The sequence below is a fragment of the Theobroma cacao genome, chromosome 9, assembly GCF_053813885.1.
Source record: "Theobroma cacao isolate CCN51 chromosome 9, ASM5381388v1, whole genome shotgun sequence".
Lineage (NCBI taxonomy): Eukaryota > Viridiplantae > Streptophyta > Magnoliopsida > Malvales > Malvaceae > Theobroma > Theobroma cacao.
In genome coordinates this window covers 49,537,562-49,559,969 of record NC_142647.1, presented here as the reverse complement: position 1 = coordinate 49,559,969, position 22,408 = coordinate 49,537,562, and the positions used below count along the sequence as shown (strand labels likewise).

Here is a 22,408-nt window from a genome sequence, read left to right as displayed (position 1 = left end):
TTAAGATTAAAATAAGGAAATGATTAATATACAATTTAATTCATCAAAATATAATAAAATAGAAATTGCTATTGGGTTTTTTTTCCACCGTTTAATTGACAACAAATAATTTTAAGAATGATCAAAGAATAAGCGATAAATGACAAAAATATTCTTTCTTAAAGTTTAGGAGTTTATTTTGCCAAAAGATAAAAATATGTACTCAAATAACAAGTGACGAGAATACCTTTCACTATAATTAAATAATATTTCAGTCACAAATAAAAAAATATTTTTTTATTATAACTTAATAATATTTTGTATTAGAAGATAAAAATACCTTTCATTGTAATTAAATAATATTTTATATTAAGAGACAAATGATATCCTTTATTATCTTTAAATAATACGAAAATAATATTCTTTATTTTTTTTTTCTCCCCTTCGTATATTTCTGTCTCTCCGCTTCTCTAAGTTCAAACATTCAATACCAAATTCTATTAAAAGCAATTGCTAACAGAACTTGAATCAGGTTTCAACCAAATCCAACATTTTTTTTAGTTACAAAGTCAGATTGTGCTTTGCCTACATCGTTTATCAATAGCACTTGAACCAAAATAAACAACCTACATACATTACCAGGCTCCAGCTGAGAGCCCAAAAAGCAAGCACCAGGACATCATGAACAAAGTAACCAGAGATCCAAACCCAAAGAACTGAAAAAGCAGTTCATAAACCACATCCCCATCAGAAACATAACACAGCACAGCACTTAAAACACAATTAGAGGGCATGTACACAGAAACGGAAGACAGTTGCTATGTCCTACATCTTCTTTTTGGTTACAAGACATGTCGTACCTCTTACTAGATACTGCAGATAAACCCAGTCACGTTCCAGGAACACAACTCCAAAAGATCTGCCCACTTCGCAAGTGTAGCCTCCAGCTAAGAAGCAGGAACAAAGTTGCAACTCATTCAACTTTACTAGCAAGCTCAATCCTGAATCAGGTTATTTAACAAATAGTTTGAGTTACTTCAATCAACGATCAGCATGCCAAACTTCCAATGAAATAAAACGAAATCAAATTTTCTTTTAATCATGCATCGGCAACATAACAAGATGACATGCTACTAAAAATGTGCTCGAAAGTGAACGTATTGAACTCAGTACAACCAATTTGGACTATATGTAGGCATTTTCTTTGCAAAATCTAAATTTCAAATAATCAAGCAGAAACAGGATAATACATGACGGTTTTGGCTACACTTAAATAACTATTAGCAATCCCATCTGGAATAGAAACTCAATTAGTAAATAAATCCAACCAAATTTATCCGTTTTATGTTCATTCTACAAATAATCAGATGTAAGGTAGCTAGTGAAAAGAACAAAGACATCTCCACATGAATCAACATTATTTTCAGTAAACAAACAGAGATATGACAGAAACAAGGGTGTGTACGATATAGAGTTGAGGGCTTTGCAGCAGATATATATGGCAACCCACTGGGCCTTATACATGATGCAATTAAACAAGGTCATCAAGCGGTTATCAAAGGCAATTTCAAATCCCACCTCATAAAACCAATTGCCAAATTGCGTTTGCTCTCTTTTCACATCAAAATGCATAAAAGGACCAACATTTCACATTTACTTCTCAAACTCTAAAGTGAAGCAGTATATTAAAGAAGCAAATTCGGCGTCATATTGATTGCAAGTCATTTTCTATTTTTTCTTGATCGTACACAATAAATCATTCACTCCATTCCATCTTTTTTCTTCAATTATACCCAGAAACTGAAACAACAAGGAAAAAAAATCCCAAAAACACCACCACTACCGGTGACCTCAGTAATGCCTATTCCAGCTTGAAATGGCCATTCCATGAACCAAGTGCAAGATTTGATAGGTAATAAGAATATGAGGGGAATGGCTATTTCATTCCCCTCAACCAAACACCCTACAAGCGGCAACAAAAAGAGGTAAGTGTGTGCAGTGAAGGAGAAGTTAGCATACGAGATTACATATACACACTGGTAACTCTCTGAAATTGCTCAAAAAGATTTGAGACAACTGAGATTAGCGAACTTCCTCGTCTAAGAAGTCCAATCACCAGCAGTGGACACCAAGATAGCTTGAAGTAGAAAAGCTTTATTAACTGTCTGCCACAATAGACTCTTGCGAATATACTATATAATGCTATGCTAATATTAGCTTCATAGATAACATACTATTAGAATAAAAAAACACATGCTATAATTGCATAAGCGACATTTGCTAATGAATCCTTAAACAAAAAAACAAAGAAAACATAATTGAGATCGTAGTGAGCATAAGTCACATACTCGCTGTTCCAGTCAGTGACAACAATTCAGCATAAAGAAAACGCCCCTCTGCAAGATTACAACAAATATATTAAAAGAAATGCAACATATATATATATATATATATATATATATATATATATATATATATATATAATGTAAAGACGTAATTGACTAAAAGAGCTTACATTTTACAGGAGACTATATAAGGCAGTAAACGTACACCATCTGCTAAATCAATACACTTGAATTTCAAATTAGTAACACTGTATCCAGCCATCTTGAAACGCTTGGCATCAGATTCATTGCCGTATCCAGCCATCTTTGAATGCTTGGACACGTCAGATCCAAAGTCATCAACCATATCAAAAGTGCCAAGCCGGGCATAAGATTTATAATTTATATAATCAGCGCATAAGACAACGAAAAAGAACTTTTTGTCCTTTAAATGGAATAAATTCCATTGACAGGTTTGAAAATCTTTATCTAAATCATGTGCCTTAGAATACTCTTCAGAATTTGGAGCATCTACTGGAAAGGTTTCAAAAGATTGAGACCCAAAATTAATAACAAAGGGATGGCCTGGTCCGGTTACCAAGAAACCATTGTCCTGTACATGGAGGCAGTAGTCACCGGTCCAATTAAGGAGATGACCATGGGTATATTGCATTGTGGTCCATTGATTGTCCGCGGCATCATAAATATAAAAGATATAATCCATGCCACGCACAACGATCTTCTTACCATCAATGATAGAGGACCTGACTATGCAGTATTTTTGACTCCATAAAGCAGACGGAGGAGGAGGGAGCACTTCCCAGCTGCTGCTATTAGATTTCAGGACCTCGAAAGGGGAAGAAGATTTACGGCCTTCAACGCCTGTGGAAAGCACGTAGATGTTACCCGCAAGAGAGAAAACGAAAGGCTGAGGCTTGTAACTATTCAGAGCAGGACCAGGCTTCCATTCATAACCTCCATCGGGCAGCTGCGGCTGAGTTGCCACATCGCAAAAGTAGACGTCGGTGAAACCATCACGATAACGAGGGCGGCCGCCGATCATGTAGAGCTTGGACCCCGACAGGGTGCAACCGACCTTGTTATCAAATCGCGGGACGTGGAATTTCACGAAATCGAAATCAGTAACGTGGTAGACCGAGGCACCCCTTGGATCCGCGAAGTAGACCTTCAGTATGTCGTTTCCTCCCATAGCGAAGCACACAACACCGTCCTTGCACCACTTGTCCCACGCATCGCTCGGTAATTTCTCGACTAGTAAAGGCCCCATGGATGCCGGATTGCATTGGATGGGTTTCTCAGGAACCGGCTCAATCTGAGCGAGCTGAGAATAAAAATCATCGTCAAAAACTGAATCATAATCAATAACCTCTAAAGGCTCATTCAAATGCTCTAGACTTAGAGGCTGTGCAATCTGAAAGCATGGAAAATCTGACATTGTTTCAAACCCTCAATTCCTGAATTGATGAACAGAAATCCCTAGCCGATCTCTGTCCCCTTTTATAGATATAGATAGATATACAGATTTTAAATAGGAGAAATCCTTGTCCGCCCGATCGCCCGGTTAACTATTGAACGGATGATATAGTGCCAGCTGTACCGAACCTTTTTAAGTTATTACGAAAGAGATAAATATTTAGCGGGGTTGAAAAAATCTTATTTAAATGTATGCTTCAATACAAGAGTTTAAATTAAACTATGCATCTTGTACCTGGCTTGTCAGACTATTTGATTTGATTTAATTTTTTTTGTTATAGATATTTATATATATTTAAAATCTTTTTCTTGAATGTCTATTGTATTAAAAATATAGTTGATTAAAATTTTGTTAGAAAAAATTTTATAAAAAAATCAGAGTGAAGGAAAATGATTATATAATATTTTTAAAGAATGCATTTTAATCCAAATAATAAAAAATGTTTTCAATAGTTTATCAAAATAACATAAATATTAATCTTTTTTGTAAAATATTTAACACGAAAAAAATTTCATAAATTATTTTTCGATTACCAAACAGACTAGTGGTTCAATGGGCTACTATGCTCAAGGAATAGAGATGTCAATGAGTAAAGTAATCTCTAATTTTGAGATACCTGAACCCAACCATGATTATTGAATGAGATATTCGAACCTTACAAGCATCTGAATATTTTTAAATTTTTTTTTTGAGAAAGCTAGTTCTTTTATTAAACTGAGATTATTCGTGGAATACACACTCCCAACATATTATACATTAAAAATTTTCTCGCTCCAGGAGGAGGGTACTCAAAAAGAACATAAGAATTTACTGAATCAAAACCATAATTGGCCATGAAATCCGCCACCATGTTACCCTCACGGTAGATGTGCACTAGTTGTACCTCCCATTCGTTCTGCGAAAAGCCTTTTATTTCCCATATCAAGTCCATATTCGTGCATGTTGTTATCCACAATTTGTCTTCCTGGTATAAAGCTTGCCTGTGGTTCTGCCACTAAAAAATTAATCACTGATTTAAGTCTATTAGTAATAACTTTCATTAGCACTTTAAATGCAACAGGAAGTAAACTGATGGGGCGAAAATGAGAAATAGTTTATGGGGTAGATATTTTGGGGATTAAAACAATAAGTGAGCTGCATATATTATCACCAATATCCCTACCCTCCATAACATGTGATACATACTGGACTAGACTCTGGCCAACTGTTGCCCATTGAGATTGAAAAAATAACGCACGTAGTCCATCTAACCCGAGAGCTTTCAGAGGCTTCATTTCAAATAATGCATCATACACCTCTGTACTTTCTACTGGTCTTACTAGCCTTAAATAGTCCTCATCACAAAGTGTAGGAAATGCACCTTTGATAGGATGGGATGGCAGTGGCCCAATATCTTTCGAATACAGCTTCTGAAAAAATGCAACTGCTTGTGATTGAAGTGTCGACTGATCCTAACACCAATTCCCATGCTCATCTTTTAGCCTCACTATCTTTAGTTTATTTTTTCGTCGAGCCACCCGAACATGAAAATACTTGGTATTTGCATCCCCAAACTTAATCCAATCAGTTTTCGCTTTCTGCATCCAAAAAGCCTCCTCCTATTTAGTGACTTTTATATATTCAATTCTCAGATTATTCTCCAACTCTCAAAGATGTGGAGATTGACGATGTTCCAATGCTTTTTCAACACCACCTAAATGCCTCAATAAATTCCTTTTTTTGTGAAAAATATTCCCAAAGACTCTCCTATTCCGTTGGCGAGCCCTATTGGTAAAGTTTGCTATATCTGCAACTAGATTATCCGAATTGTCCCATGCCTGCTAAACAAAACTCCCAAAGCCCTCAGGAGTCAACCATGCAGACTGAAAGTGACCGACAGGTGATGATTGACAATCATAATGTTCATCTAACACTACAATAAGAGGTCGATGATCAGATTACACCCTAAGTAAATGATGAACTACCACCTCCTGAAATAGAAGCCTCCATCCGACATTACAGATGGCCCTATCAATCCTTTCTACCACCAACCCTCTTTGCCAAGTGAATTTTGGTCCCTTATAACCCAAATCCAATAATTCAAAATTAGCTATAAATTTTTAAAATTGGGTACAGGGTCGGCTTCCTGTCAAAGAACCTCTTGCCTTCTCATGCTCAACGAAAAAAGCATTAAAATTGCCTATTAGCATCCATGGTGTTTCAATTCCCCTAGCAAAAATAGATAATTCCTCCCATAAATCACGTCTGACTGCTTTGTTGGGACTACCATATATTGCTGACAAAATCCAAGTGGATCTCGCAGGATACTCAATTGACATATGAACACACTGCCAGTGATTGCGAATCACTGAAACTTGTACATCATCCTGCCAAAGAATCCAAATCCCTCCAACAAAACCAATTGCTTCCACTCTATGAGATATGGCAAATCGTAGACGACTGATTATTCTACCAGCCATTCCTCTATTCACTCGAGGTTCCACTAGCACTAAGATTGAAAATCTGTATTGTGCAATCCAATCTTTCATTACTGCAACAAAATCATTATTTCCTACACCTTGACAATTCCACATAAAAACTTTTTGGCTCATAATAAAATAATAAAAAATAACTGATGAGTTAAGAGTTCAAAGAACTCTCATTATTGCCCTCTCCCATCTTTCCATTCATCATAGTTTGAACAGCCAAGTCTCCCCTCGTTGACCCAAAGGCCTCATCTGTCACTAGTTTACTTAGCATATTCGTAGAAGTTGAGGTTATTACTCCCTTTGCTCTTGCTTTCTTTTTGAGTGAAATTATCTGTGGGTGAACACTACCCATCTTATCAAGTGACTTTTCTTCCTTCTTCGCTATCTTTATGCCTCTGACTCTCTCAACTGCACTTTCTTCTCCAGTTAGTGGTTTTACCGACCTAGTAGTAGTGCTACTGTCTATACCTCTCTCGCTTAGTACAACAACTGAATGTTTTAACGGGGTCAAGTACCCCCTCATGGACCTCACGGTCTACTTGTTTCTGTTCGCCACTAACTTCATTTGAAACTATTTGAGTTTTCCAATCCTCCACTACACTCTCATAAACGCTTTTTTCCTCAAATGATACCTCATTGGGCTGTTCCGTCACAGTGCTGGTCATAGTGTTTTTTCTGAACCTCCATGTCCGCTTTCCTACTGGTAATAATTTCATTCATTGCAGTATGCCCTGTTCTGTCCTTTCCAAGAATCATATCAATTTCTTGGGTATCCACCTACGTAGTTGATTCGTCATTGGGCTCATGCTGCAGTATTGTAAATCTAGAGCCATCCTTGACATGGTTGTTTGCCATTGATGCCATTTTGTTCCTCCCATCATAACCTCTTGGCTTTTTCCTACTAACCAACATCCAAGGGCCATACGGTGAAGCCTCATGCTGCTGTTCATTTGTTTGTCCTTTTTCATTTGTGTTAGCTAATCGAGTAGCTTCTTTATGGTGGCATTATTCTTTGACATGTCCATCCATTCCACATGTATAACAAATTCTAGGCAGACCCTCATATTCAACCTGCTGCCTTCTTCCTTTCACGTAGACTAGCGGTACTAGTGGCTTTGTTAAATCCAACTCCACTGCAATTCTTGAAAACTTTCTTCTCTTTTCCAAGCAGGTGTTATAGTCAATTTTCAATAGACGGCCTAAAAGAGATGCCAGTCACCTCAGCACTGATTTGTGGTATAAATGGAGCGGCATCCCTGGGAATCTAACCCAAGCTGCCACTGCAGTCAGATCATTTGTACCCTTTACATAATTCGGTGTCCATGGTTGAACAAGCAAGTAGCTACCTTGTATCACCCAAGGACCATCTAAAAGAGCCCTCAAATAGTCCCTTTCCTCCGAGAATTTCACCAAAAAACAATCATCATCTAAATCAACTACTGAATATTTGCCTTTAGGATTCCACAATAAGACGATTTGGTCACACAGCAATCTGTAAGATATTGATCTCCCCAGCATTCTAACAATAATTGCTCTGCTCCATCGTTTGACAAGTTCGTCGTATTTCTTGTCCGATATTTCTAACGCAGGAAACCCATCAACTATCTTTTCTCAAAAATCCCCCCTGTCGTCTTCCAGATCTTCCCTGTTTTCCTCCTCGTTTTCGGAAAGATCAGTTCGTTCAAGCACCATATCCTCATCAGAGAATAAGTCACCTTATGATAAAAGAGAATCTCCTGCCGAGTTCATCAATGCATCTCTAAACGAGGGGTTATTGTGCATGGTTATCATTGGCTTCTTCCCCAGATCCGTCGCATCCTCTTCCCTCAAACGCACCTTTTTATGGGATCTGTCGTCCAGTAAAGAAGGCGTGCTTTTCTTCTCCAGAGAGTCCTTCGTCGCCAAAATTTAGACTCACGTTTTCGTTTTATAATTAATATTTTAAAACTTTAATACCATAATCTGAATCTTAATACATACCCATTACTTAATAATTACCTGAACCCATTTAAAACCCCGATTATGTAAAAAAAAATTATTAAAATACTCTTCATGAGTACCCAATTAGTTGAAATTAAATTTGTATCCATATATAATAATATTTCTCATCCGTATTTGGATCTGATAATTCGTGTTTTCGTGTCTTAAACGTGTCGGATAGGATTAGACACAAAACACATTAAGGTTAAACACGAACACGATTCAAATACTTTTTGTGTCTTAAATCTGAAACACGTACACGTATATATTTAATAACCGTATAACACGATATGACACGTTTAGACACGTTTGTTAAACGTGTCAATATATGACACGACACGATTAATAATACGATTAACACGTATAACACGATTAAATAAAAATATTTATAATTAAATATAATTGTATTATTTAAATTTAAAATCAATAATTATAAAAACAATTATAACAAAACAAATTAACAAAAACATCAAATATAACAAAATAATATTTAAAATTAAGATTGGGCATGACATAATTACATTATTGTCTTTATAAAATTTAAAAATCTTATTAACATAATTGTTTAAAATTATTTAAGTAAAATGATTATTCATTTTTAACTGGTTGACAAATATGTCATGTATACACGTTTAAACACGATAACACGATTAAATGCGTTTATCAATTTAAACAAGATAACATGATTAATTAAACGTGTTACTCGTGTCTAACACGTTAAGACACAAAAATTTTTGTGTTTTAAACGTGTCAAACACGATTAGACATGAAACACGTTTAACCTCGTGTCTTCTCATATCGTGTTAACGTATTGTGTCTAAAATTGCCAGGTCTATCCATATTCTATATAGTTCAGTAATAATTAAATTTAGGAAAGTGCACAAACAATAAAATTTAAATTTAAATAATCAAAAATAAATATCAACTTAAATAACTAAAAACAAATATCCAAAAAACAATTTAAACAACATTACAACTTACAAGTTTAATTAACTATATGGATTTGTCCTTAATTACACAAAATTTAAAATGCTGTCCAAAAAATTTCTAACCAAAGTTTGTAACCGGAACAGAATGCAAGTCTACTCAAGTGTATCAGGGAGCTATTTCAATGGTCTTGGAATTGTACCTTAACTCACATCCATCGTGAAGCAAATCGATGTGCGGATTGGATGGTCACTCACCATGAGAATCTTCTCTTAGGATTACATATTATGGATTCTCCACCACCTAGTATTAGTGTAATTTTACTTGCAGATAGTGTGAGTATTTCCTGGTCTAGAATGATGTAGTGAGCTTTATTTTTTCCACTATATATATATATATATATATATATATATATAAAGACAATTACATTTTAAAACTATTATAATCTCACAACTTCTCTTTAAGTATATTTATTGTAAGTATATATAAATAAATGTATGTATATTATAATTAATAATTTTATAAGTTATAATTTTTGTAATGTTAATATAAAATAAAAAGTGATATGTTTATATTTAAAGAATATATAGCAAAACTATATATAATAGTAATTATATTCTTTAAAAATTAACACAATATATAAAGTATATGTATTACAAGACATTATAAATTAATTAATAATTGTAATTTTATGAATTAATTTAATTAAAAATATAACTTTTGTCTTTAATTATATGAAATTAAAAAAAAAACATAATCGAGTTCAATTATATAGTATCCACAGGGTAGTACTCGAACCTTGTCCAAACCCAAAACAAGTAATAAAATTACTATCTAAATTCGTTTCAAACTTTGATTGTAAAATATCCTAATCCTACGTAACAGAGTAAAGTACCCAATGTCATCTCTATGACGAAATAATTGAGAAACCATTGTTATCTCAAATCAAGGTAATTGGACTTTGCGTCCATATTTTGGACCCTAGTGGCCCTGTGTGTACGCTTTTGTCAAGCAAAGCGTCAAAGAGGTGAAATACGAAAATTTAGAAAGTCACCCACTAGAGTATTATTTTCGTTCAAACCTGCTTCATTACAAAATTTTAATGAAATCCAATGCATTTTTGCTAGTACGATCTTACCCAAAAAGTGTAATTTGTGAAGAACATATCTATTAATTTTTTTTCTCAAAAATTTAATCCATTATTTTAATCTACCATTTTTCTTTTCTTATCCAGAATAATCTTTTAGTTGTCCACAAAATAAACTTTAGTTTAAAAAGTTTGATTGTCAATTACATCAAAGTATTTGACTTGGAGTAATAATCATCTTACCAAAGTTGTTGTTGAATATTATAGAATGATGGATCAAAATAGAGCATTAAAACAATTACCAAGAGGGTTTTATACCCTCTGGAATTCGTGGTTAGGGGGCTTCGAGGGATAAAGATTAACCCATTGTTTTCTATTCTCTTAAAACTTGGTTTTGGTGGTTGGCTTGTTATGTGCTCCTTGTAATGTACAGTTGCAGGTTACCAAACAAATTAAAAGACCCAAACCTTTGCATCATCACTAATCAGAAGTACTAAGAAATTAGATAAAGATAATCACAGTTGTAGTTGCTATGCATAATCTAGACATTTTCAGTACTGGCAGGAAAGTCACCTAAAAAGTGAACACTTTCTGATGGAGAATTGATGTGGCATTTAACTTTAGAAAAAAATACTCTTATTTTTGCTTATTAAAAGTTAATTATTTGCTCTTTAAATGGAATCATTGATTAGTTTTATATTGTAGAATGCTGTGGAGTGCCATAATTAATGCACAACTTTCTCCCTTCTGGGGAAGCAGACAAAAAAAGAAACAGTGATCGACAAATGCTACACAAAGGGCCGTAAAAAGACCTCCACCTTTGATCACGTATTTGTTCTCTTTGAGTGGCACGTTTTGACTCTCTTTGTGTGCCACATGGACAGAGGTTAGGACAGAGGGACCTTTAGGCACTCCCGATAGAAATTGCCTCCGAGGGCATCTTTTCGCCAAATCCCGTGCTGCAATCTTTTCTTCCTGTAAAGTCTTTTCTTCCCGTGCAGGGCAGCACGACCAACCCATTCTTTTCATTTTTATGTGCAAACACCCTTCAAGAAATATCTCCTTTGGCCTCTTTTTGTACTTTTTGCTCTTTTTTTTTACATTCAATTCTCTCTTTATTTCCCTTTGTTTTCTTTCTCTCTTTTGTTAATCTCTCTCTCCTCTTTTCTCTCTTTGCTACCGTGAGCAGCGAAGGTGGGCTGCAACGGTGGACGTGGAGGTGAGGGGTCAAGGGTTTTGATCTCTTTACATAATCTTCCTCTTCGCTTTTGCAATCTGTATTTTCCTCTTAACACTGGCGACATTGTGAAAGACCAACACATCTCTTTACGAATCCCACTCCCAATCCCAATCTCAACTTCTACAGGTATAGCGTCAATATTCTCCTCTTTCTGTTAATGGGTGTTATATTTAAGGCTTTTGAAGAAACGGGTCATGGTCTTTTTACAAGGAATTCAAGGGTAAATTGCCTTTATGATAACTTCTTCACTTTTTCAGATAGCTGATGAAGAACTTTGGGATGCTCCTTCTAGCCATGGTTTACGTCCATGTGTCAAGCCTACTGAACAGATGCAAAGGTAAAATGTAAAATATCTTAGTTGTTATCTTACTCTTGTAATTTCACTTGCATAGTTATTATTGATACTCTGTTGGAAGACTATCCTTTTTATTTTTTTGGAGCATTTGTTTTGTTCAGCATGCTCTTTTACCCAACGTGCAGTTGTTTATTTGTTTATCTGTTTGTTGTCTCCAATCGTGTTTTTCGCTGATTCAATTTATGCAATGTTGGCTGCACAAGGGTTCGGCCACTATTTAACGGTGAAAAGCAATGGGCCTTGAATCAAATGCGCACTGGTGTAAGTTTACTAATATCTATTTCTTTGTTTTCTTTTTTCCATTTCCTTTTTGCCTGTCTTTTTCTATATGTGTCTAACTGTATCCAGAGTCACATGCTATGAGTTTATAGAAGTAGAAAATTGCCATTCGTGGTTAAGATGGATTTTTTCCTTTCTTCTCCATCTTTTTTTCTTTGTTTTTCTTTATTTTTTTCATCTATTTTTTTTCTCTCATGTTGTTTGTTATTTATTCTTGGGTGCTATGTTTTTTGGTTTTTTATTCAATATTGGGTGCTATGTACCACTGACATTCAAATTTTATTTTTTTTCCCAGCTTTCCAATTTGGAAGTTTGGTTTTAGTAGCCCAAAAACATGGTTTAAAAATTGTTATCAAGAGATTTAGATCTTCTTATCGTGGGTCTAAATACTGTCAGTGAATATTAGCAGGTATGTTACTAAAATATAGGATACTATCTAACTAAAGGCAACCTTTCCAGTGCTTGAAATATCTAATTCTATCCAGTGATTCTGTAATATGCAGAATTCCAGCTTTGCAGATTATTTTTACCATATCAGCTTAGAGTTAGTTCTCATAAGTTATTGTTTGAGTTATCTAGAATTGACCTTGGTTGTGATGTGGTTTATTCTAATAATGCACTAATCATGTTGAAAGTCAAGCTTAGGGAATTATGATGTTTAAAGCAACAAAACTCCTTTTTGAGCACGGTGAATCTATTGGTCGTAACCTACCCCATTTTATTTTTTAATTTATTTATTTCTTTATTTTTTTGTTTATCGATATAGTTTATTGTGTCAATTTTGTGTTAGGCTTTGTACCTCTTTTTTAAATTTATCTATTCAAGTTTCTAAGACATGAAGGTTTGTTTGACATGGCTAAGCTAAAACAGGAAATTTTGTTTTTTGACTTTGGAGCTTTTAAGAGTTGAAACATTACTGCCAGCTTTGTAGTCTTTATACATTCTACTATAATAATTTACTAACAATGATGATAATATAATTAATTACTTATATTTGTTAATCTATGAATTTCTAAAATATTATTCTAATTTATAATAAAATTAAAAAAACTTTTCATGGGATTAGAAAATCATATCTTCATTGAAAGGCTGCATCAGTTTTTTTTTTTTATAGGAAGAAAAGAGTAGAACCCATCCTGTATGAACAATGCTTAGCTAGGTCACGTGATGAGTGGAATTGTATGCTAGACAAGACCTATTTTTTGGGTATGGCAGCATATGAAGGTGAGATTGAGCTAAGCTCTTGCTTATATGATCTCTTTAATGCATGAAGCTTTTAACATTGATTTCATCAAGGCTTGAATTGCCATAAATGTATGTCTATTGTTTTCTTCTGCAGTTATTTGTGGCTTGACATTGAGGCAGGCAGTGAGTGTGTCTGTAAAGTGCACTGAATTATTTCCCTTTTTTTATTTGTCTGTTTTCATTTTTGCTTTCCTTCCTTTATTTGTTTTCTTTTTAAGTTTTGCTAGACTCTTTACTTATTTTTATGCAATTTATTATTATTATTGTTATTTTCATAATAGTTTCTTCCTCAGCAGCAATAAGTTTGTCGCAAACAAAATCGATACAACAAGATAAAAATATTAAAAGCTAAAAGATTTACGAACATAAAAAAAAAGTAATTCTTAGTCACTTATTGTTCTTCACTTCAATGCTGGCAATTTATTGATAACCTAGAAACTTCTTAGTTGGCTTTAGCTATTAACGTAGAGATATAATAAATTATAGGGAAGTAATAAAATTGTCGAGAGAAACCAAAGTTTGACATTTCTACACCGTTTGGATCCCAACAAAAAGGACAACTTATTTTAATTGATACGTACCAGAGTATCTATTATTTTAGTAATTATGCATTTTATTTTCTTAAACCTGCAAATCAGCTGTTTTATAGTATACTACATATTTTGAATTTTTCTTTTTGCACATGGAGTGAGATGCTGGAAAATATCCATTAATTTTCTTCACTTGGAACTAAAAACTTCAATATTTCTGTGACTTTCAATATGGGGATTATCTGGACATTATTGTTGTGCACTTTAATGCTAGAAATTTACTCATAACCCAAAAATTTTTTAATTGACTTCAACTCTTAGGTTAGAGATATATTGGATTATAGAGAAGTTGTGAGAGTCTAGACAGAAGACAAAATTTCCCATTTCTGCACTACTTAATTGCCAAGAAAAAGGATAAGTTATTTTAATTGATATATAACAGAGTATCTATTAATTTACTATTTATGCATTGTATTTTCTTAAATTTACAACTGACCTATTTTTAAAGAAGTGCCTCCTTGTTATAGAAATGTTTTTTTCTCTTTTTCCTGGACAATGTTCTGTACTTTCACTTTTGGACTAATAGAGAATAGACTACTTCTTTGTGCTTATCAAATATTGATCTCTGTCTGTCAACAATTAAATCTAAATGCTTTAGATGTTGCATACAACTTATTCTAGAGGATAGTATTGGATAAATGGAGTTGGTGGCCTTTGGTAAATCGGTGGAAAAATTGGTTGGGGCGGCAATCACAAAACTTGCAGCCGTAAAACTATCCACTGCATGACATTGCCTGGACTTGTTAAAGCATTGATCAACCAAACAAGGACTTTCATAATAGATCTGACCTCAAGAGCAATGAAAACAGAAATTGCCAACTTCAGGAGGCCAACAACCCACCACTCCAAGTTCTAGCATCATTTTTGGATCAGCAATACTTCCAACAACAATTTAGCGACCTCAGGAACAACCTCTGCCATCACTAATTGGCCCTTAAGTGGCCAGGGAGTTTTTCTTAGATTGCACACCTCAGAAACATGATAGCACCAGTCAAGGAGAAGAATCGCCCATCAAGAAATAAATGACCAGGTATGATTGATATATTACTCGATAATTTTATTCAATTTTTTCCCATCTGCAAATACATTCAAACTAATCATTATCTCATGACTTTTACTAACATTGACTTGGACCACTTAACGTTGTCTCCAACACGGCACAAAATAGGGTACTTTGTGCTGTTTCTTTTCTTTTTGAGCGCTTTATGTTAGCCTTTCTCCATATTTAACTGATTAGCATAATAGCATAATGTACATGTTACTGTGTTTCCATTCTCATCTTCATTTCATCAGTTTTCTCTCTCTTCGATTCAATTTAGATTCCATTTTCATTGCATTTGAATTCACTTTTAATCTTACTTTATTCACAAATTATTCTAAAACAAAAGAGATTACACCCAGATGATTACAAAAGAGATTACATTGCGAAAAATATTACTTCTCACATTCAGAAATATAGTTTATTACATTGAGATTCTTTTTACTTTTAGCATTCAAAACTATATACACATGCAAAAAACACTTAAACTCTTTTGTCACAATGCAGGGGGTAGTCCAAACGACCCTAGAAACAGAAGCATGGCTCAGGTTGAATCCTTTTGCCCACCTGCAGTCAATAAGAAACCTTGAAATTTAATTTCCAGCTACATATTAGAAGGCCTTATATTTTTTGTGTAAAGCTGCATGGTTTGTGGAATAGTTTGAACATGACTTTTGTATATGGTCAGAGTGCTGGCATTACCTTAACTACAATACATATTTTTTGTAATGTTTACCACCAAATTAAAGCCTAGGTTAACATTATGACACGTGATAACTCATATAGTCCCATAGAAAATCTTTATAATCAAGCCTCAAGAAAAGGCTCATCAGGGTCATATTTTATACAACCGTCACTTACATGAACTACCTTTTTCTTAATAAGGTGGAAATGAATGTATAAACTAATGAAAAACCATAATACTAGTTTTCATTTTGTGTTCACATCTGTTTAAATTTGTATACAATCTCTTTTGCAGCAACTTGCTTAATTTCCATGATATAAACACTAAATAAAAATTTAAATTTGCAGGAAATGAACTAATTCTACAACATGTCTAATTATACCCGAGTGCAAGGCACGGGCATATTCTAGTTTAATTTAATTTAAAGTGCAATTATTTTAACCTTCACAGGGTCTTAAATGTGACACATGGTGTTGTAAATGGGTTGATGGATGGAGGGTGTTTCGGACTCTTTTAAGTTTTTTTTTTCTTTTACATTTTGCTTTTCTCTTTGTTCTTGCTCTGCCCGTTTTTTCAATAGTTAGCGCCCTCCTCTACCAACTAACCATTCTCTCACCAGAGACCACCTAAGTTTTTTCCTTTTTTTGGTTTCTGCTATTCAATTGCTGTCAGCGGTCGCGTGTCTTCATTGGCGATCCTTTTCACATGTGGTTTGTGTTGCTTTTCTCTTTCAGGCTGATGGTAGTTCTTGTGTTTCTTGGCTGACTGAGGTTTTTATCTCTGTTTAGTCTCTTATGTTTTTGATGGTTGGCCAAAGGTTTTCTATCAGCAGCAGGTTTTTTCCTAGTGACTACCTTTCTTGCTCTGGGTCATTGTGTTTTTTGTAGGGCTTTTCACTTTTGGCCCCTTCATATATTTTTCCTTTCCTCCTAATATTTGTGCTCATATCCATTTTAATGCCAGTGTAGGTGCTTATTTTGTTCTGAGGGATTTGGTAATTGAACTTTTTCTTCGTGGAGTTCAAAGGCGGATCCCTATTGGTATTTAATACCTTTTTAATGTCTTGATTTTACTTTTAAGGCTTTAATATGATCAGGATCCTTTTAGATTTTGAAGTTTGGAAATCCTGCTGTCCTTGAGACTTTCTATGTCTTTATGTTGTAGTTGTTTCTATAGTTTTTAGTTTCAGAACTCTTAGTTGGTATGGTGTGAGCATGATAATTTATCATTGTAGATGCTGTGTTTGAAGTCGTTTGAAGAAGGATAAGGATTAAGTACAAGAAGTAGAAGGAAAAGAGGGAAACTCCTCTGTTTCTTGTCCTTATTTTTGTATTTTAAATCCTTACTGAATAATTTGTGCAAATATGTTATGTGGAAAACAAGACATGGGAAATTAAACTTTAATTTCCGTGTACAAACAGGACAGAAGCTTAAATTTCGTTTGCAAGCTTGATCTTTATTTATCTAAAAACGGCCAAGGGCCAAAACTAGTGGTAGCTTTCGTAACTGGCGGGGCCCGAATAACTAGGTCGGTGATTTGTTGTATTTTGACAATGTTTGTTTGGACATGTCATAGAAATTCTTCATGTACCAACAGATAGCTCCCTTTTAGTTTTATTGGAAGATTAAAGCTTCTATTTTGTTGTGTGATTGCTTTTTTGATATATACTTGCTAATTTATCCTTAATCTGTTTCATGGATTTTTTTTTTTTGATGCAGTTATAAAGCATGGGTTTGTCTTTTAGGTCAACAGTTGTCAGAAAAAGGCATCATAATGGCATGCGCAGAGTACATGTGAAATATATCCCTTTAAGGCAACATTCTTGTAGAACATGGCAATATTTTGCTGGATCAATACTTAATTATAATTCTTGATTAAGTTCTCTGATTCGCATGCTACTACTTGCATTAACTTGTATTTTGACCTCCATATTGTATGCTAAAGAGAATTTATAACTGTATACTAACTACTATTATAAGCTGGCCTTTTAAGCATTTTGACAATTACGTGTAGAAATCTTCATGATTTAATAACTGCAAAATGTAAACTATTCTCATCTTTTATCACCAGCTCGGCTCATGTCTTAGTAGATGTTATTTACTGATTTATTTCTTGGTTTGTTTAGTTTTAAAGTTCTTGGTGGGCAATTATTTGTCTATTCGGGCATGCAATGATCTTATAATACAATTATTTGCAATGATCTATTAGTTGATTGAATTTTGGAGATTTAGCTTAATTGATGTTAAAGATTGATTAATTTTGGGTGGAAAATATGCAACAAAACTTTACTTAATTTAACAATTCCGCAGATAAAGCTGTTGAGAAATAGGAGAGAGATTCAGATAAAGCAAACGTGCTGCGACATTGCCAAGGTTCTTGGGACTGGTCAAGAAGCTACTGCTCGAATTTAGGTATATCTTTACTTTTTTCTGTTTATTAATATTACTTAATGAAGTGCGTATAGGTTTTTGATCGTATGAATTTTACCTTTTTTAGAAGATAATTCATATTTACTGAAAAAGTAGCTGATAGTTATGAAGAGGCAATGTTTGGATTTACATTTCAGGTGGAGCATATACTAAGGGAAGAGAATATGATGGCTGCACAAGAGATCCTTGACCTGTTTTTGTGAGTTTATTGATGTCGGTCTTGGAATTATTTATGCCAAGTAAAGACATTGTCATCTTTATCTCTAATTTACTCTTTTTTCTTTAATTTAGTGTATTCCACTCTGTATTGCCTCATTCTGTCTAAAAGCTTATCGAAGGAATGTGCCTTGCTATTATTGTGATAGTACAAGTAATCAGATCAATAACATTGATCATTTATTTTCTATTTTTATTATGCAGATCACTGACTCATCCTTTCTTCTCTATTCAACTTTTGTAATTGACGCTGGACATGGTTTTAACAAAGTTTGTATTCTTAATCGCTCAATATACTGCTAAATTATAAAGGATAAGAAATGATAAGCCCAATAATTCCCTTTGTTGATGTTGATGGATTTTGCAGGATAAGTTGCGCAATAAATCCTTTATAATCTCTTCATTTTCATCATGTGCATGCTCGATTCTTTCTTCAGCAAGAGCTTTAAAGCCGCTAAAGGGTAATTTTTCATTTAATTATTGAACTTGAATTTTAATTTAGTAGTAAAATTATTTGTTTATGTGATTATTAGTTGATCGAATTTTGAAGATTTAGTTTAATTGATGTTAAAGATTGATTAATTTTGAGTAGAAAATATGCAATAAAACTGTACTCAATTTAACAATTCTGCAGATGAAGTTGTTGAGAAATAGGGGAGACATCCAAATAAAGCCAATGCGCGACGACATTGCCAAGCTTCTTGAGACTGGTCTAGAAGCTACTGTTCGAATTTTGGTATATCCCTGCTTTTTTCTGATTATTAAATATTACTTGATGAAGTGCGTATAAGTTTTTGATCATTTGAATTTTGTCTTTTTTAGAAGATAGTTAATATTTACTAAAAGGGTAATTGATAGTTAGGAAGATGCTATGCTTGGATCTACATTTAAGGTGGAACATATAATAAGGGAAGAGAATATGATGGCTGCACTGAAGATCCTTGAGCTGTTTTGTGAGCTTATTTTTGTTCATCTTCCTATCATCGAGACTCAAGGTTTATTTCTTTAACTTTCTGCCTTTTTTGATTTTTTCTTTAATTCTTACATATTTTGAATTTGCATTCCAATTGCTTTGGTTCTGAATCAGTTTGGTGGGCAGAATTTTGCAATGCAGGTAGGTGGGCAATGTCAACTTTGCATCAAATTTTGGTTGAAGAATGGGGTCGAACTTTTGTACAAGGGGTTTGGAGGTTGAGTGATGGGTGTTATATTTGTTTTTTTCATTACATTGAAATATTATAGAATACATTTCTCATCAGATTAATAACTTTGGGTTTCTTATAATTTATTCTGCTGTTCATTTTGCAAATAAACAGGGCTAATGGGGAAATCACTACTTCAATTCCAATTCACCAAAGGAGATGTTCTTTCACCTCTCAAGGTAAGGATTCTCCAAGTAGTAGAGCTTGCAAATTTTGGGTTTTTAGGAATTGTATTTGTTCTTCTATTATATTGAACTTTTGTAAATACATTGTGAATGGTAGTTAGGGAAGCATTTTTTTTATTTAATCATAGCTATTTATACTTATTATTCTCTTCATAATTGGAAAACTCAAACAAAAAAGAGATTAAGTTTTCAAGTGATTATAATATGCATTTTCATAATGTAAAAAAATTTCAATTTTTTATATATTTGTAAAACATAAATTTACTTTATATATATGTGTGTGGATGAATGTTCATATATATTCATATTATAATGGATATAATGAAATTGTTGGGTTTTCATGTGTTGTAACATATTATTATTGTAAATCCTAAAAAAGAGGGTATAATTATAAAATGCACAGGGGGCGATAACTTTTATACGATTTCATTTAAATGAAGGCGGAGAGGTTTAGTATTTACCGTATTTTACGTATATACAATTTAATTTAAATGTTTTGTTTATGTTTGATTTTTCTGTTGTTTTTTAAAATTGATTGAATGATAAGTTGATGAAGGTGAAAATTATTCTTGCAGTTTGTTTCAAGTTGATGGAGATAGTTTTCGTTTTAACTTTTGTGAATAAGATTTATTTTGTTCTTAATTTGTACTGTTAGTTGTATGAAATGAAAGGTCGAATTAACCCAAACTTAAAGGATGAGCTCGCACTTTTTTATAGTTTTTTTTTTAATTTTCTAATTTGATTTTTTAAAATGCTAGGTGAATTCTTATCTTTTTCAATTATTGGTTTTGGCTTTTTTTTTTTTTTTACCAAAATGACTTATTGAGCTGGTACATTTTTACAAATTTCAAGTTATACTTTAAAAGGATTCTTTCTCTTAAATTTCTTTTTTTTTTTGTTTGGAACAATCTTTCTTTTAAATTTTTATGATACGAAACTTACATTAATTGCTTTTTTTTTGTTTGTTGAGTTATAAGAGGAAGATTTGTGTTGGTTCGAGGAAGGGTGTTGAAGTTTTTTCCATTAGTTGATCGGAATTTATTATTAAATCTAAATTATTACAAATAATTTTATTTTTGTAAATTGAATTTTAATTTATAAATAAATAATTGTATTTTAATTTCTTTAAGCAGTCTACAAAAGTATCACTAATTTCAATTTTCCTAATCAATTTGTTTGTAAAACTTAAGACACTTGCGATGATTAGAGGTAAGGAATACTCTAAACCATAGATTTCCTCTCTAATCCATTCCAAGAAAAGAAAATTCCTCTAATCAAATTAATACCCTCCTTGTATCATTCTATTTATTTGTGTTAAAATTTTAAAAAATAATGATTAAAATTAAGTTTGTTTGATTAAAAAAATTAATAAATGATAAACATAATGAAACTGAGAGTTGATGAAATATTATCATTTTAAAATCGGATAAGGAGATAGAGCTCTCAGTGTTAATAATTCCATTTTAAAAATACAAACTATGCATATATGTATATTCGTTGCTACGATCAACCAGGAAAGTAATTTATATATATATATATATATATATATATATATTTTTTTTTTTTTTTCTAGGTTTTTTCTCACTTACAGTAGGGGTTTTTGCTTCAACTTGATGATGGTCATCACTCCAAAATCTGAATATTGTGCCTGCCCAAAGGTCCCCATGGATAGAGTGACATATCAATAATATCCAAATATTTCTCTTTCTCTTTCATATTGCAAACTCCAACAGCAAAAGGTCATCCTCTCTGCCACAAGTCATCGGATTTCTTGGAAGGTTTCGGGCTTGCATGTCAAGTTAATATATTGGATTATAATATGCAACTAGTAGTTAATCAGGATCAAAAACTCCAAATCTATTTGTCTTCTTTTTTAAGTTAAAAGCATGATTTACAATTGAGATTTAACTACGCTTTTTTAAGTGATTGGCATGTTCTTGAGGCGTTCAAGCCTACTAACGCTCGTCTGTTTGCAAGATTGTGACTATGGCCGATTCTATGCTGGCATCTTGGTAGCAACTGAGTTTAAAAGTATTGTTTTTTTGTGGCTTTAATCGTTAGTAAGGACCACATTTCCTTCTATAAGGCGCAGTTTACTGTGGGCAAATTAAAGAACCCAATCTCGCTTTTCTTTTTTTACTGAATTTCCAATCTTTTCTGCTCCAAAAGAATGGGAGGATAATTGGATTATTATGTCACTTGACATCTCAACTCACCTGGTCAAAATGTAACGCTTAAATCAGTAATCAAATATTAGGATCGTTTTGGTACATGGATAGAAGTATGAGGCTAGTAGGCCACAATTGAATATAGTGTTAGGTTGATGATAAAGAAATTAGATAATGTCGCATGTGTTGGCATTACTAAATCATCAATGAGATTTCAGTATAAATTGAGATTTAATTTTCTTATATATGAGATTGGAGAGAGAGATATTAACTTAACCATTTTAGCAGCTAGACATCTGCAACTATGCTGGTGGTACAAGTACAAATGCAATAAGTTGATTGTGATGCTAATACCCATCTGAGCTTAATTAGGAAAAAGATTCAAAAATCATCTTATTCAGATGTTTCAGCAAAAGCCTACAAGAGGCTGGAATGATGGATCCAAAGTGCGTGTTACTCCAAACAGATTGATCGAATCTCTCAAACATGCAAAGCCATACATGTCCAAGGCTGA

General features: G+C 33.3%; 2 protein-coding genes across 32 annotated transcripts; one reads left to right on the top strand and one right to left on the bottom strand.

Annotated features, from left to right (window-relative positions):
• Nucleotides 1-493: 493 nt before the first annotated feature.
• On the bottom strand, nucleotides 494-3,809 carry LOC108663959 (uncharacterized). 2 transcript variants are annotated; one of them, XR_001930045.2, is made up of 4 exons: nucleotides 2,495-3,809; nucleotides 2,328-2,375; nucleotides 840-980; nucleotides 494-695 (listed from the first exon to the last, which is right to left on the bottom strand). XR_001930045.2 is itself a non-coding variant. In XM_018129879.2 (3 exons), the coding sequence occupies exons 1-2, from the start codon at nucleotides 3,757-3,759 to the stop codon at nucleotides 2,354-2,356; spliced, it is 1,287 nt and encodes a 428-aa protein (XP_017985368.1). In that variant the 5' UTR covers nucleotides 3,760-3,809; the 3' UTR covers nucleotides 494-980; nucleotides 2,328-2,353. The 2 variants fall into 2 exon arrangements, 1 of the variants encoding a protein (XP_017985368.1); XM_018129879.2 differs by having other exon boundaries at nucleotides 494-980.
• A 7,300-nt stretch (nucleotides 3,810-11,109) lies between these two features.
• Nucleotides 11,110-21,593, top strand: LOC18590920 (uncharacterized). 30 transcript variants are annotated; one of them, XR_016028523.1, is made up of 17 exons: nucleotides 11,110-11,237; nucleotides 11,450-11,626; nucleotides 11,758-11,837; nucleotides 12,059-12,116; nucleotides 13,249-13,358; nucleotides 13,474-14,999; nucleotides 16,428-16,528; nucleotides 16,657-16,733; nucleotides 17,413-17,507; nucleotides 18,004-18,105; nucleotides 18,261-18,322; nucleotides 18,544-18,609; nucleotides 18,707-18,800; nucleotides 18,974-19,075; nucleotides 19,198-19,334; nucleotides 19,439-19,529; nucleotides 19,656-19,867. XR_016028523.1 is itself a non-coding variant. In XM_088810194.1 (17 exons), the coding sequence occupies exons 13-17, from the start codon at nucleotides 18,974-18,976 to the stop codon at nucleotides 21,318-21,320; spliced, it is 336 nt and encodes a 111-aa protein (XP_088666320.1). In that variant the 5' UTR covers nucleotides 11,134-11,626; nucleotides 11,758-11,837; nucleotides 12,059-12,116; nucleotides 13,249-13,358; nucleotides 13,474-14,999; nucleotides 16,428-16,528; nucleotides 16,657-16,733; nucleotides 17,413-17,507; nucleotides 18,004-18,105; nucleotides 18,261-18,322; nucleotides 18,544-18,609; nucleotides 18,707-18,800; the 3' UTR covers nucleotides 21,321-21,593. The 30 variants fall into 30 exon arrangements, 8 of the variants coding, with proteins under 8 accessions (XP_088666320.1, XP_088666321.1, XP_088666319.1 ...); XM_088810194.1 differs by adding an exon at nucleotides 21,300-21,593 and having other exon boundaries at nucleotides 11,134-11,626; nucleotides 19,202-19,334; nucleotides 19,439-19,453; nucleotides 19,656-19,720; XM_088810195.1 differs by adding an exon at nucleotides 20,302-20,676 and having other exon boundaries at nucleotides 11,134-11,626; nucleotides 19,202-19,334; nucleotides 19,439-19,453; nucleotides 19,656-19,720.
• The last annotated feature ends 815 nt before the right edge of the window (nucleotides 21,594-22,408 follow it).